At 40.8% G+C, this 16,424-nt stretch overlaps 1 protein-coding gene across 1 annotated transcript in view; it reads right to left on the bottom strand.

Annotated features, from left to right (window-relative positions):
- Positions 1-16,424, bottom strand: part of LOC110331878 (leucine-rich repeat-containing protein 37A2-like) — a 46,444-nt gene that overhangs the window by 11,335 nt on the left and 18,685 nt on the right. Inside the window, exons 7-8 of the mRNA XM_021212742.1 lie at positions 11,900-11,971; positions 11,349-11,423 (exon numbers count right to left, since the gene is read on the bottom strand). Of these exons, the coding sequence (XP_021068401.1) occupies positions 11,349-11,423; positions 11,900-11,971 (147 nt within the window). The remainder of the gene's footprint in view (positions 1-11,348; positions 11,424-11,899; positions 11,972-16,424) is intronic.

Raw genomic sequence — 16,424 nt, forward strand, 5'->3', positions numbered from 1 at the left:
TGTGTGTGTGTGTGTGTGTGTGTTGTTGTTGGTTTTTTTTTTTTAAGACAAGGTCTCTCTATGCAGCCCTGGCTGTCATGCAACTTGATAAGGATACTATACTGGCCTCAAACTCATGGGTAACATTTTTGTGTACTGTATGAAGGCTGTCTTTGTCTTTCTTTCTTTCTTTCTTTCTTTCTTTCTTTCTTTCTTTCTTTCTTTCTTTCTTTCTTTCTTTCTTTTGTTTTTTTTTTTTGTTTTTGTTTTTGCTTTTTGAGACAGGATTTCTCTATATAGCCCTGGCTGTCCTAGAATTCACTTTGTAGACCAGGCTGTCCTCAAACTCAGAAATCCACCTGCCTCTGCCTCCCGAGTGCTGGGATTAAAGGTGTGCGCCACTACGCCCAGCTCGGTCTTTGTATTTCTTAAATGTTGATTTCTGTACTGGCGGAGAGCGGAGTACTGACTAGATTCTGGTACTGTTATTCTTAAAGTTCATCACCAGTATTATCTTTTGTAGACACCCTTCTTCCCTCACCTTTTTATTAGCTTAGTAAAGAGCTGAAGGCCAATAGCTGAAGCAGGAAAGGAGGGCAGAACTTCTGGACAGAGAGAGGTACTCATGGAGAAGGATGGAGATGATACATAAAATTTCATTCATTACCAATCCAGAATGAGATATTTTTAGCATATGAACAGAATAAAAACTTTAAAACCTACATTAAAAATGTTTTCTGATTTGATTGTGAAAAAGAGAATAAGACCATCGGTTAGCAAGAACAGACCCAGCAGAGATTGTAGTGCCTGACACTAATGCTGAAATTACCTTATTATGGGTAATAATGAGGATTGAAAAGAGCTTGCAATGATTTGGGGGGGGGGAGAGAGAAATTAACAACAAATACCCTCAAAGCAAGCAACTTCAGTTTATAAAAAGAACTAATTGGATTGTTCCTTGCACAGTGAGAGGAACACCAATTTCTAAAGCTCCTACCTTATATACAGATGCCAGTAAATCAGGAATGGCAGGTTATAAGTCAGAAAATATAAGTGTTGCAGGATATTTGATTACATTGTGAACCCTGAGATTGTGTTATTGTGGTGTGACTCAGTCCTTCACACACATTTTTAATCTCTCTGGCTGGAATACGGACATGCCCTTAGTAAACACCTTTAATCCCAAACAATTTAGGTAAAGTTGGTTTGTAGAAGGAAGCTGCCATTTTTGAAAGTGATGTCTAACTGAGTAGCAGATGAAGTGATAAATCAGAGAAAGATTTGGCAGAATAAGATTTGCCCAACTCTCTTGAGAAGTGAGGGGGGGAAAGAAGCTACTTAAGGGAGCAGTGCAGAGAAGAGGAGAAGGAGGATGCCATTTTACTGGGACCGCAATAGGTTGTACAGAGAGGAAAAAGCTATACACAAGTGAAGAAAAATGAGAATGAGAAGGAGCCAGGAGAATAGAGCATATTATAAAAGTTAGCAATTCATCAACTCATGACAGGAACAGGCAGACAGGTGGCGGAGGAGAGAAGAGATTGAATCACTCAGCTTGGAAAGGGGTTTGAGCCAGAACAGCTGAGTTGAATCAGCCAACCAGAGATCAGAAAAAAAGAAACTGAGCTCACTGAGCAGCACGTCTCACAGGCTGAGAATATTCTAGACCGAGATAAGATTGCACAGAGGCTAGACACCTCCATGACTAGGTCCAGGACAGGAGACTAGGCAGTAAGCCTCAGAGATGACAATTACCTCTGGCAAATAAAAGTTTCTGTTACATATAAGTAAAATAATTCAAAGTCCATATGCCTCAGCTCAAAAACCAGAATTAAATGCTCTTCTCATGGTTCTACTAGATTTTCCAGAACCTTTTAAAAGTTACTGACTCTCAACATGCAGAGAGAGTTGCTTTGAAATTATTCCAGGTTAACCTTATTCAGAATTATTCAGAAATAACCTTGTTATTTACACAACTGTATAAAGTCATATGACCACTATATATATATATGATACTTGATCTCATAAAAGTTTGCCAGGACCATTGGCATTAGGAAATGAAGAGATAAAATGATTATTAATAGTGAATTTTTTAGAGGCTTCAATTTTTCATAAAAGACATTATGTAAATAATATAAATTTAAAGTACTTTCTCTTACTTGGTAAGAAAATTATAAACAATTGTCCTACTTGTTCTTTATATAATCACCATTACCTACCAGAAGTAACCCTAAAAGTAACCAAATTAATGTAATTTCACAGATGATTGTTTCATACAATTGACACATATTTAGGAATATAATGGGCTCTTGCCTTGAATTCTGAAAAGGCTGATTCTGTAATTACACATTTATTAGAAGTGATGGCTATATTGGGGATACCTTTATAGATTAAAGCTAATAATGGTCTGGCATATGTATCTAGTGAAATGCAACAATTCTGAGTTCGGTGGTGGCACACACCTTTAATCCCAGCACTTGGGAGGCAGAGGCAGGCAGATTTCTGAGTTCNAGAGAAACCCTGTCTCGAAACCCCCCCCCCCCCCAAATCTTTAAATGTTATGACATAAAACATTGTCAGGAGCCATCTAGTAAAGACTGAAGGCATTCAAGTGGCATTATGGAGATGACACATCATATTGCATGGTCTATGGTGGGTGAATCTCAGAGCTGATTCTTGCAGGTGACATGCCTTCCCTGTCATTATTAAATTAATATAATAATATAATAATTTCTGGGCATCAGCCCACCTTATGGGCAGATTTTCTGTGATCAATGAAGATGTACTTTCTTGTAGCAATGCTATGTAGACAAACAATGATTTCATAATTCCTAATAATGATTCTACAGATTTCCTAAATTTATACAAAGGACTGCAATTAGGGCTCTGTAAACCTTCATGTGTCATGGGATAATTGCATTAAGATAGAAAGTAGGCTTGAAATGGATTAATAATCGAGGAAAACATTCTTTTTAGGCTATCCGTAAAGCCACTATGTGATTACTAAGGCCATAAACTGGGAGTGGACAATGTATTGTAGGTGCAAGGACAAAAAGAATGTGAATTCTTGTTTTAAACCTAATAAACCTATGGAGCTAGTGACAGAAAATGAATGTTTCAGTAGATAGTCTTAATGAAAACACATGTAATCATCTCTGTTGTAACTTCTTATTCAATTTATGACTTGAATTTATGTTTGAACTTGTGAACTTTTTAAAAAGATGCTTAAAATATCATGTGATCATGCATCCCGAAAATGTACAACAAGGAACAACGATAATACGAGAGCAGAGAGCAGGCAGGCTTCTTACCACAAGACAGGGTTTTTCTTCACCAGGTTTCTCCTCACTGACAATGAAACCTGCTCATGAGGACTTTTGCTCCATCTACCAAATACATATATTATATGTGTATGTATGTAAGTATGCACGAACACTTGTGGAGTTGATGAGGCAGGTGGTCGGGCCCAACAAAAAATGTGAATGTATCTGTGTGTATAAATGTGTGTATTCTGTACATATTGCCTGTGTAAAAGTTTTTCTTTCTGTGAGCACTACTTCATTTCCTGGTTCACTAAAGGTTGTTTGCTCCAAGCCTCCCTCTTGCCTGGCCAGAGAGAGGTGAGGTATCTGGGCAAGAGAGAAAGGATCCTTAGCAATAAATCCTCTACTGAATTCCCTGGTGCTATACAGCATATGTTCATTGCCAAAAAATTATAAAGTAAGAATTAAGTTTTCCAGAGCTTATGCAAGCACAGAGAATTATAAAGTAAATAATAAGAGAGATAAAGAGTTAATTTTACCCAGTGCTTAATGAAACTTAATGAACTTTTTAGCACAGCACAGTAAGAAAGAGTTAAATTTTTACAAGGCTAGATATCATCAGTGTTGTGGCCTGTGTCCAATGTTGTATTCCACTTCAGCACCTGTCCTAAGGCTGGTCAGGCCCCCAGCAAACAAGTTACCCATATACCTTACAATCCTACAGGTCAAGCAGTTGTAGAGAGACCTAACAGGACTTTAAAGGAAGTGCTAATAAAACAGAAATGGGATATGTGATCTCCTAAGGATAGATTAAATAATGCTTTATTGACTTTTAACTTTTAAAAATGTCAATGAGACAGGTAGTTCAGCTGCCGAAAACACTGGATTTTAGAAAGGACTGCTAAATTAAACCAGCACATGTATTATAAGATTGTGTTAACTTCAGAACGGAAGTCAGGAAATGTGTTACTTTGGGGGAGATTATATTACGGCCTGGTTATACAGTCCAATAGACATATAAAGCTTGATGCCTTTCACCTGCTCTAACATAGAGCAGAGAATCATCTTTAGCTGATTTGCGTTCACTGGACAGCCCGCGCATGTTTTAGTGCAGAAATGTATACTTTCTTTAAACATTTATGTGTTTTCAGAACAGAAGGCTCAGATACCAATAAAGACAAAACAAGTACCCCAGGTGATCCAGCCCCACAGACTGACTCAGCTGCTGCATCCAGGAAAACTTCAAGTGACAAGCTAATTGGTCCAGCCTCACGGACTGTCCCATCCAGGATTTCAGTTAGGCCCTGCACTTTCCCATCCCACAGAGAATGGACAGCAAATGATACAGCTAGCTCTCCTAGGTCTTGGCCAATATCTCAATTTTCTTAGGATCCCCAAAAGATGCCTTCACCCCAAGAGAGCAGGAAGCTATATTGAGAACGTGACATCCCCATTCTCAAGAATCAATCAGTGGGTGATGGATATTTGTCATTGTTTAGAGGGCTGCAAGTTATTAATGGTCTTGGTCAGGGAAGAAATAAATTAAAGGAGGTCAGATTCAGAGATCTCTTTCTCTCGTTCTCTTTCTGTACTCTGTCCTTCTTTCTCTCCTATCCAGTGTTAGGAGAAAAAGAGGGGAGAGGGGATGAAAAGAAAAAGAGGTGGTATAGGGATGAAAGAACAATAAAAGATAGAATATTGAATTTACTTTTAAACTAGAAAGCAACTACAAGTCTCAAGCATTTTACATTGGTATGGATTTTTGTTTATAAATAGAAGTTTAGGGATATTTTTGTTATAACATACTGTATATGTTTTAACTCTTGTCATTTAGAAGTGAAATATAAAGTAATATAAAATATATAAAAAATACTATAGGAAACTGTTTAGAATAATTAAGAAATGCAAGTTAGTAGATAGTCACATATAAAAAATGTACTCATAGGTTGGTAAGTGAGTTATGATAGAAAATTATTTAGGTACAAAATTTTGAACTCACCAAGATAGGATATATGGTTGAGTGCTTTCTCCAAGGTTGCCAAATACAAATGGGCTGGACATTGTAAATATAATTCTTACCTGATAGTTCTCATAATTGTTCTTAGTATAGTTTATTGATGTTAGAGGAAAAGCCATTTATTTATTGGACTAAAAGGGGTGATGTTGAGGTAACATTTTTGCACACTGTGGGAAGGTTGTCTTTGTATTACTCAAATGTTGATTCCTGTGCCAGCAGAGAGCTGAGTACAAACTGGATTTTGGTATTGTTATTCTTATGGATTACCAGCAGTATCATGTTTTTGTTTTGTTTTTTAATTTTTTATTAGATATTTTCTTTATTTACATTTCAAATGTTATCCCTTTCCTATTTTTCCCTTCGAAAGCCTTCACCCACTCCCCCTCCCCCTGCTCATCAACCCACCCACTTTTGTAAACACTCTTCTTTCCTCACTTTTGATTGGCTTAAATAAATAGCTGAAGGCCATAGCTGAAGGGAGAGTGGAACTTCTGGGCAGAGAGAAGGACTCAGAGAAGGATTAAGAGATAAGTGTTGCCAGCATACCATGGAGGTGGAAGGAACAGGTGTGGGGACTGAATGTGAGAGAGGTAACGGGCCACAAGGTGGATGTGGACTAGAATAGTCAGGTTAAGTAAGTTAGATGAGCTAGCTGATAGGTAACCCAGGCTATAATAAAAATTAATAAGGTCTGTGTCATTATTCAAATGCTGACAGGTCCAAGAAAGTCCAACAATACTTGAGCTCCTACCTCCCGAGTGCCAAGGCAAGCCACTGGAGTCAAAAACTTAAAGGCTGGAAACAGAATGGGGTTTCTTCAAATCTGGGAGTGCTTCAGGCTGCCATCAACTGTAGGACAGGAGGCTGTGGATGCCTAGTACAAGATCGCTAGGCTCTGTGGTCTCTTGAGTGGATTTGCCCCAGCCTATCAGGTCTTCAGGATGTTCTGAAAGGCAGAACCTGGAAAGTTGTCTAGAAGTCTGGACAGCCATCCATGAGGTACTCACTCTCAGGGACAATGTTTCTCACTGTCCTCAGCGGCTAGCTGTTTTCTTTTTTTCTAGAAATGTATGGATGATGAAGAGACAAAAATTGGACCATTCTGGGTCATCATCTTTCTCATCTTCATCTTCCTACTCCTCCATTTGTATCTCACTCTCTTCAAAAGAACTCTCCAGGCAAGAAAACACAACCTAGGGCACTAACTGCTTATGGAAGAAGTGTCTAACATAAAATCAGAGGCTAACAGGATGAGACTCTCTGCCCAAGATTCCCTGCTTCCAGATGTTTTCAGTGGATCAATGAAGTGAAGGACTCATGCGGCGCTTGTGTAGTGAGCAAGCAAAGCCACCCTGGTAAAGCCACCCTTCTCTGCAGCAGGCTTTGCTACTTTGTGGATTCTTCCTTCTTTCACCCACCCCTCACCCTTTCAACCCTCTAACACTAGATAGGGAAAAAAAGACAATAGAAAGGAAAAAAAAAAAAAGACAAGGAAAGGAAATGCTGTTATCCTTAGGCTACTTCCTGCTGATTAGGGGTGTCCAGTTCCTTGGGGCAAGTTTGATCTTTGCCATCAAGATAACTAATTTCTTCTGGTTGTTGTTTCTTCTTTGTGAATGACTTAACAAACCACAACCAACACCAACCAACAACCCAATCAACCTGTTGGGGCCCTGGCATTTATAGACCCGCTGAAAAGTCTCCCGAATTCCAATTGTCACACAATTGCAGAAACTATCTGCTGATGCACAATCACACCCCTGCTAGAGCACAAGGCAAATCATAGTCAGCCGATGAGAAGCAGTTCCATATCCCCATACCCCATTCCCATAAATGAAACGAAAAAACATTCCCATAATATTTCTGTGCTTTTCAAGAAACCGAAACTCTAAAATTCTCACTACATTTTCCCACTTCTGTTTTAAGTCATCAATTGTGATGTGCATAGTGGGAAATTATAAAACAGATGTTTTCAATGAACTAAAAATGCTCTTGAAGACGGTGGCTAAGGTTTTCAGACTCTCTTGCTCAATTCTAATCTTTATCTGTAGCTAAGTCTAGAGCAGCACATCCTGCTTGTTAATTCCTAGCTGACAAGATGCAAACAGTTTGTATTTTTTGTGGCAGGGCCTCGAGCTAGGTCTTCCATTTCATTTCCTAGCTTTGGATATCACTTGGATCTATACCCATTGATCCAGTGACAACCCTTGCCACATCGCCTGCACATCCCTGGAAGCCTAGGCCTCCTTTCTGGTTTATATTTAGAAAAACCACCGCCTTGTTCACTTTCCCAGGACAAAGTACCGTATTTCTCACAGTTAACACACTGGACATATTAAGATCTGAGACCTTTAGCAGTTTGGTCACAGTATCTTTGCAAATGCCATATTTCCCACAATTGAAGCACCAGGCATTTTGATATTGGAGACCTCTAGCTATAGCTTGACCTATTATATTAGCATGGTACCTTTAGAACCAGTATTGATCCCTTATACACTCATCTATAGGTTCAAGACTTTAGTGGTCTAATAACTTTATATTCAGTATTTGAATTTTGATATGGCTTTGTTCACAGCTGAGACTAACCTTTGTTAAAAAAAAAAATCAGTGAAGACTTCCCCAGGGCTTTGCATAATCTTTCTATCAATGAGGTGGATCTTTTTCCAGGCTCCTCTACTTTATCCCAAGCTCTTAAAGCCACAAAGCAACATTGTTCTATACTAGCATCATCAAATTGAATCTGTTCTTATATATCAGAGTACTGCTCTTCATACATCAACTGGTATTTTTCTATATTTATTCCCCTCACTCTATTTCACTGTTCATTATCTGTGGCTTCTTCCCTCCACCATGATAGCCATTGCTATTGTGGGTGGGTCTCTAGTACAACTGTCACCAATCCCTTCCAGTCTTGGGAAATAATTCTATTTTGAGTTAACTCATTTTAGAATTTGTTTGAGATATGGCAAGTGCATTTCATATGAAAGCATAGCATCTTTAAAATGCTTTAGATCTATCATTTCCATGGGATACCATCCTACTCACCATAACTTTGTTCCCCACTCTTAGCAGGCATATGCTCTCTGACTATCTGGAAAACTGTTGGGGGTGAGCTTGTAACCCTGGGGCCACCAGTCACATTCTGGCAGCACGGTGGTTAGAGAGTAAACCTTTCTCCTGAAATAGTCTATTGGATCAGATTGTCCTCAGCGTTTTCAACTTTTCTCTGCCCTCTGGGGCAATGCCTTTCCCTGTTTCCTCCTTCAGGAAGCTCCTGCTGTCTGGCTCAGTCACCAGAACTGTGCCCTTCTGTACTCCCTTTTCTGGCACTCCTTGCTTCCCAAGTGCTTCCATTTCCACCCATAATTTTTCCAGTTGCTCTGCCATTCTTTTTTATTTTCCTTCCAATCTTTTTTTTGAAACAGTTATAGGAAGAAGAGAAAGAAAAAAAAGGAGAAAGTTGCCTCTGGAAGCAGAGTGGGGGCTATCCCAGCAGAAGCAGCCACACAATAAATTTTGCTGGTGTCTTGAAAAAACAAATAGCCCTTGAGACCAAATTCCCCATTCTGCCTAACCCCATGACGGGGTACCACTTAGAGTAGCTTTTGCTGCTTTGTGGGTTCTTCTTTCTTCTCTATCATTTCTCACCCTTTCAATCCCCAAACACTAGATAAGAGATAAAAAGGATAGAAAGGAAAGGAGCAATGTTATCGTTCGACTGCTTCCTGCTGGTTAGGGGTGTCAAGCTCCTTGGAGACTGGCTCACTGAGCATGTTCGTATCTCCAGAGATGGTGAGAGCTCCAGGCGCTGTGGAGCACACGAGTATTCTACCTCTGCTGATTCTTTTTCTGCCCTCGCTTCTTTCTTTTCCTTCCTGTAGTGTGCGCCCCTCTTAGTGTTAGCTGCGCTGCTTGGACTCTGCATCTTTGACATCATCGGGGATGAATTCCTGTGTCTTACCACATGGAGGCTGCTACAGTGCTGACACTTCTGCTCCAGGTCCTCATCTTCCTCAGAAAACATGGCTTTCTCTTTTGGTACACTTCACCTGAAGCTGAGTCATAGCCATAGTTCTTTTGAAGGCATAAATAAATAAATCTACTGTCATCTAGAAGGAGTGTTAAAGTAGCACCACTTGGCTCCTGTCAGGCTGGAGAATGCAAGAGCACTGAGCACTGCGCATCACCTGACCTTGAGCTGTGAATCACCTGACCTTGAGCTTGTCTGTTAATTGCATCTTGAGCAGCTTCCACAGAATCTTCAGAAACATCATTTGCAAAACTGTCCTGCCACCTGTTTTTCTTCCTACAACCAGAGAGAGAACCATGGGGGGACTTGCGCTACCTGACTCAAGAGGAAAGGGTGACGGAAGAGACCACGCTAGGCAGCTAACCACTTCCTGGTCCTTTGCAGTGAGGGTCAGGCTACAACACTGGCCAGTGCATGCAAACCATGATTACTACATGGTTTCTAGGCTGATATTCTCCAGACTTTCACCCCAATGCTGTTCTTATCCACTTGGGCTGCACTTCCAAAACTGGGTAAGTCAGACAAAGATTTCTTGTATAAGTCACACAAAAAAGCACAAACTGTAGAAGAAAAACAGCTAGAGTGTGTCATACAAAAAATGTAAAAAACGTGCTCTTCAGAAGAAACTTCATTAGTGAAAACACAAGCCATAGCCAGAGAGAAGATACTTACTAAATACATATCTGAGACAAAAGACTTGTATGCAGAGTACAGAAAACAAACTTTAAAAAAAACTCAGCAAGCTTGCTTAGTGTGCATGGGCATGTGCCACACTCAGAACTCATATGGTGGAAGGGAACTTTTGGAAGTTGTCCTTTAACCTTCACATGTGTGCCATGAAATATGCTCACCATACACATTCATGTACACAAATACATGCACGCAAAATAAATAGAGAAAAAACCAGATCCTTGCTAAGAAACTTGGTATAGTGGCAAAAGTGTGTAAAGACAGAATTCAGGAGGCAAAGGCACGAGGATAGCACAAGTTCAAGGCAACCTGGGCTATATAAAAAGACCCTGTGTCTCAAAGACAAACTAAAACCAAAGCTCAATAAGAACAACAACAACAACAAACCCATGGGATTCAGATGTGGACACAGGCTTAAACACATACCACTAAAACACACTGGCGTATAATAGACACTACACAAGATCAGTTATTAAGTGGGTGCAACATAGACTATAAGTTCACAGACACTACTAGGTACCAGCTAGGAGAAAGGCAACTTTTTCTTGTTGTTGGGACAGGATCTCATATTGATCCTAGGCTATCTAAGAACTAGCTGTGTAGCCAAAGATACATTACTAGTTTGTCCTCCTGCTTCCACTCTGTGAGAGCTGGGGAGGACAGGCATTCACCCCTGTGTCTGGCTTACATCAAACCCAAGGCATCATGCATGCTAGGCAAACACGGTACCAACTGAATTACACCTCCAATCCAGGTGAATGCTTTTTAAAAACTGAAATATACAGATCAGGTGAATGGAGCAATTGCCATACACCGCTGGTGAGAGATGCTAAAGATCACGGTGAGTGAAAGAAGACAGATCCAAAAGGCCACAAACTATGGGATGTCATTTATGAGATGTTCTAGAAAAGGGAAAATATAGGCTCAGAAATAAGACTAGTAATGGATTAAGGGGTGAGAAGAGTGGCTGAGGGCAAAGGTACATGAGGGGGCCTTTGACCTTTTATTATCAGTGTGTATGTGTATGTATGTGTTTGCACACTCGTGTGGAGGTAAAGGGACATGCATATTGAGTTGGCTCTCTTCTTCCACTTCAATGTTGTTTCCAGAAATGAAGCTCAGGTCACTGGACTTTCATGGTGCTATGCACTGAGTCATTTCACTGCCCATGGCAAGCCTTTGGGGGTGAAAAAGTTTGCAAGGTTGCCTAAGCTGTGTTGTAGTGGTTAGATGACTATGCAAACTCAAACTGAATTGCATGAAAATTATACATCAATAATTTTGACTTCAGAAAACAATAAACTAAAAACTAGCATAAAGCAAACTTTTAAAGAAGTAGGTGAAACGACTCTAAGTAGATAAACCTTACAGATGTTCCAGCTCCAGAGTCATCATGAGGATGCTCTCAACCGTTGTCAGTTGCACCTGTGTGGTCCCCAGGTCCCTGAAGGAGAAAGCCAGACTTCATGAGGAACCATTTCATCACACGCTTACTTAACCTTCAGCTTTCCTATAAAACTACCTGGCTCAGGAGTAAGGAAGCCTGTCCTAGAAGAACTTCTACAGAGTTCACTATACCTAAGGTTACTGCTCATGCCATCCACTCAATGGGCTGGCACTGAACACAGATAATCTTCTTATTTCTCATTCTCATATTGCCTTTACTCAGGCAGGCAACCTGGCTAAGCAGCACATACTATTATTACCTAAGGAGCTCTCTCTCCAGCCCCTCACTAGCATTTTAAAATCATATAGTTAAAACTAAAACTGGGACTTGTTTGTGACAGGATTTTTCTGTGTGATCACAACAGTGTGTGGTGTTATCAAAGAACTAGTAAGAAATGAGAAACAATGTTTTCTGGTGAAAGTCAGTAAGGACAGAAATCATCTCATGATTCACAAGCTTATCATAATACTTACAGATGTTTTAATGCTGGCAACTTAAAAAAGTAGGGATCTTCAACAACCGTGAGAGGATTACGGCTGAGAATTCTGAAAAATACAATTTAATTGGAATTACCAGCATTGTCAATATGCATGAGTCTACTTATAAAGTTTAATTTCTTTGATATGGAACTTAGAAGAAAATCACTTTGTGGGCCACCAAGGTGGTTCAGCAGGTAAAGGTGCTTCCCACCAAACCTGACAAGTTAGGTCCAGGCTCCAGGACCTGCATGATGGAGGGAAAACGCTGAGCTCCCCAAGTTGTGCTCTGACCTCTACATACATGTCATAGCAATCACATGTCCTGGCACTCATGTGCCCACACACAGACACAAAACAAATGATCAGACACTAAAGAACAAAACGAAACAGAAACTAAGAGGGGAAGAAAAGCAGAAAATAATAGTGGATTGGAAAGGAAAAAAAAGAGAACTTTTAGGTAGGGCTGGAGATATGGCTCGGTGGTCAGCACTGCTGGCTGCTCTTGTATGTCTCAGCACTGACAGAGTAGTTCACCACCATCCATAATTCCAGTTCCGGGGATCCAATGCTGTCTTTGGTCTTCTGAGAGCAATGTGTGCATGGAAATACACACAAGCAAAACACTCAAGACACAAAAAAATAAATAAACCTAATTTTTTTTAATCCCACAAACAAGTACATTGGTAGTAAACCCGTTCACTGTAGAAAACATTTTTAATGCCTCCCATTATTCAAGATGCTTGTCCATTTTTAAAAATACAAAAGAATTTGTGCTCAATTCACTCAGTCAAAGAAAAAAAAAACCATGTGGGAGGGTCTATGTGTGGGGTGGGAGGACCATTTCTTTTTCAAAAAAATAATAATCACTCAAAGTTTGTAGAGGCATTTTAATCCAGCAGCATGACTGCTCTGAATACATCCAAAGACCTTCTAGATCTGTGTAATCTGGCTGGTCACAGACACACCCTTTAATCCTAAACAACTACATCTAATTGAGGGACAGACCAAGTGATGAGAGGCTATTGTTGAAGCCAAGTTACAGTGGAAGACAGTAGCGTTTTGGAGATGCCAGTATCATGAGATGACCACCAAGAACAGCAGCAGCAGTGGAGTACAGGCAGCTGGAGCCTAGAAGACAAGGTGTGTGCTACAAAGGGCATGGCTGGAGAAGTGACCCAAGCCCTTGGAGGAGCCCAGGACATCGTGAGTTAGATCCCAGATACTGGGCGGTTGGAGATTGATTTTTGCTTTTGATTGTGATTGTGCCCTGATATTTTTCCCTCTTGAAGGAAGAAAATATTTTAGTGGAGCCCACAGTTAAGAGACTTTGAATTTTAAAAGATATTGGACATTTTAAAGGGATTGAACTTTAATATACAAGACTGTGGGACTTTTAAAATTATTTACATCTTGGGGATGAATAAGAAACTAAGGGTTGAGGCTTACTAGTGATGTGTTTGTGTGTCAAGTTGACAAGGGGTCAATTGTACTGGCTAGTTTTGTGTCAACTTGACACAGGCTGGAGTTATCACAGAGAAAGGAGTTTCATCTGGGAAAGTTTCTCCATGAGATCCAGCTGTAAGGCATTTTCTCAATTAGTGATCAAGGGGAGAGGGCCCCTTGTGGGTGGGACCATCTCTGGGCTGGTAGTCTTGGTTCTGTAAGAGAGCAGGCTGAACAAGTGGGGGGAAGCAAACCAGTAACATCCCTCCATGGCCTCTGCATCAGCTCCTGCTTCCTGACCTGCCTGAGTTCCAGTCCTGACTTCCTTGGTGATGAACAGCACTGTGGAAATGTAAGCTGAATAAACCCTTTCCTCCCCAACTTACTTCTTGGTTATGATGCTTGTGCAGGAATAGAAACCCTGACTAAGACAGTCTCTTTTGTGTGCTTTACTGTGTGTGAGTGTGAGTGTGTGTGTGTGTGTGTACAGTCACACATGCACGTGCTTCTGCTTTCAATAAATCATAGCTGACTGCTGAGTCATGTTATGTTAAAGTATGAAATTCTCAAAAAAAAATAAAACTATAAAAGAGTAAATAGATAATTATAATAAAGATACAACAGCCTATAACCCCACCACTATGGGGAACAAAGTCAAGTTGAGATCCTTCAAAGCCTCATTGGTAGATCCCTAGGAGATGTTACTAGAATGGCCTGTCTTTATTTCATATAACTGCATGCTAATCCTTCTAAGAGTTGATTTCAGGAAATAGTTCCAGGCAAATGTTTTAACTATGACAGCTACATGAGAAATCAGATTATAGTTAGGATGAAAAATAGCCTAAGGCAACAAGCTTAACAGAAAAGCTGAAGAATAAGGCATCTGTAGGAAATCTAAGATGCTCCAATATATCCCTGAAAACCCAGAGGAGCACAAGTCACATACCTGAGTATTTGGAAGTCCATGAACATGTGTATGCATGGGCACAGGTAGAAAACAACCAAAACGTCACGAGGAAGTTTACCCCTGGCTGACCTTGCAGTTCTGTACAGGTAGAAGGGGGGAAGCTAAGACTGCCACCAAAAGCCCTCACACTAGAATCCCAAAGGCAGGCAGGGAAGCAGCTTCCTTAGAGGAAGAAAAATAAGCAGTGCAAGAAGAATGTGAGGAAAGAAGAAATCCTTTCTTTTCCTCATCTACAAGGTCCATGAGCCTTCGAGCATGCCTCCCCACTCCAAGCTCCTTGGTGTAGGATTTTGTATTATACCAGTAGAGTCCAAGGAAATAGAAAGGTCGAGATATCTTAATCACAATGCTAAGAATCACCTCAAGGAAGATTGCTGGTGATGAAAATGGAGAGAAGTAAGAAACAGCAAGACTCAAATTCTAGATCTGTAACTTTCTACTGCTGTGATTGGGTAAGACAACCTCAGACTTACGAAGACCTTAATAGCATTTTCCTACCTTGAATGAATGAGAATGAGACAGGAGAGGCGTCTAAGAGGGGCATGCTCATCAGTAGTGAGTTCCTATGTCCAGTGGACCAGGGATAGGAGTTCTGAGAATGGTGAAGGTGGTGTGTCCAGAGGCTCTAGTGTTTCCTGAGGGAAATGGATTGTCAAGTTTAGCTCCTATTATAAAGAAAGGAATGCTACCCAGAAAATTACATGCAAAGCTGCTAAGAAGTTCTGTACATGTTAATGGTATGAACCTGGACATGTGAGTCAAGATCTCTCAGTTTCAACAATTTTTATTCACGAATTGGTCATAAGAATAGTAATACTGGCACCTTGGGCGCAAACTTGGCAGACTGTCCCAAGGTCCCCAGAGGATTCTCCATGCTGCAGGCGCCCTAGCACGCCCAGGATCTTAGGATCACTGGTGAGTGGAACACAACATCTGTTCCAAACCAATTGTGACAGGCCTGTGACAGCAGGAGCAAGGACACAGGAGCCCTGCCTGACCAGTGGCTTGGGTTCCTTCCGATCACTGCTGGTATACCTTGGTTTCAAACCAAACAGCCCCACAGTCCCCAGAAGAGACACTATTTTCAGGAGTTGTAATACACCCAGGATCTTAAGATGTCAGGATACCAGGAGCTTGATCACACCAGGATCTCAGGGTCTCAGAGGAAGCTTGACTGCCAAGAACTCTGACACACCCAGGATCTCAGGTTCACAGGATCCCAGAATCACAGGATCACAGAGAAAGCTGGACTCTGAGGAGTCCTGAATCAACCTAGATTATAGGAAGGACAGGCTCCAATCACATATATTGAGGGCAGCAAGCACTTGAGATAATCAGATGGCAGGAAGCAAGCATAAGAACAGAAGCAACAGAAACCAAGGTTACTTGGCGTCATCAGAACCAAACTCTCCTGTGGGGCACTGGGCTATGCACAGACAGAGCTGAGGTCTGAACCCCGGGACCCAGTGGTCATAATTTACCTACATGGGACAGAAGGAGTTCTCTCATGTCTCCTGGAACTCTGGCTCCTGTCTAAGTTACTGCCCCCCACAACCCCCACAAGAGAAGCATAGCTATAAGTGACCCTAAAAATTCCACCAGAGAACTCCCAAACCTGATAAACAGCTTCAGTGCAGAAGCTGGATATAAAATTAACTCAAACAAATCAATGACCTTTCTCTACACAAAGGATAAACAGGTTGAGAAAGAAATTAGGGAAACAACACCCTTCACCATAGTCACAAATAATATAAAATACCTTAGTGTGACTCTAACTAAGGAAGTGAAAGATCTGTATGAGAAGAACTTCAAGTCTCTGAAGAATGAAATCGAAGAAGATCTCAGAAGATGGAAAGATCTCCCATGCTCATGGATTGGCAGGATTAATATAGTAAAAATGGCTATCTTGCTGAAAGCAATCTACAGATTCAATGCAATCCCCATCAAAATTCCAACTCAATTCGTCACCAAGTTGCAAGTTCGTTTGGAATTTTATAAAAACCTAGGACAGCAATAAAAGAGCCTCTGGTGGAATCACCATGCCTGACCTCAAGCTGCACTACAGAGCAATTGTGATATAAACTGCCTGGTACTGGTACAGTGACAGAC

The sequence above is a fragment of the Mus pahari genome, chromosome 14 (genome assembly GCF_900095145.1).
Source record: "Mus pahari chromosome 14, PAHARI_EIJ_v1.1, whole genome shotgun sequence".
Lineage (NCBI taxonomy): Eukaryota > Metazoa > Chordata > Mammalia > Rodentia > Muridae > Mus > Mus pahari.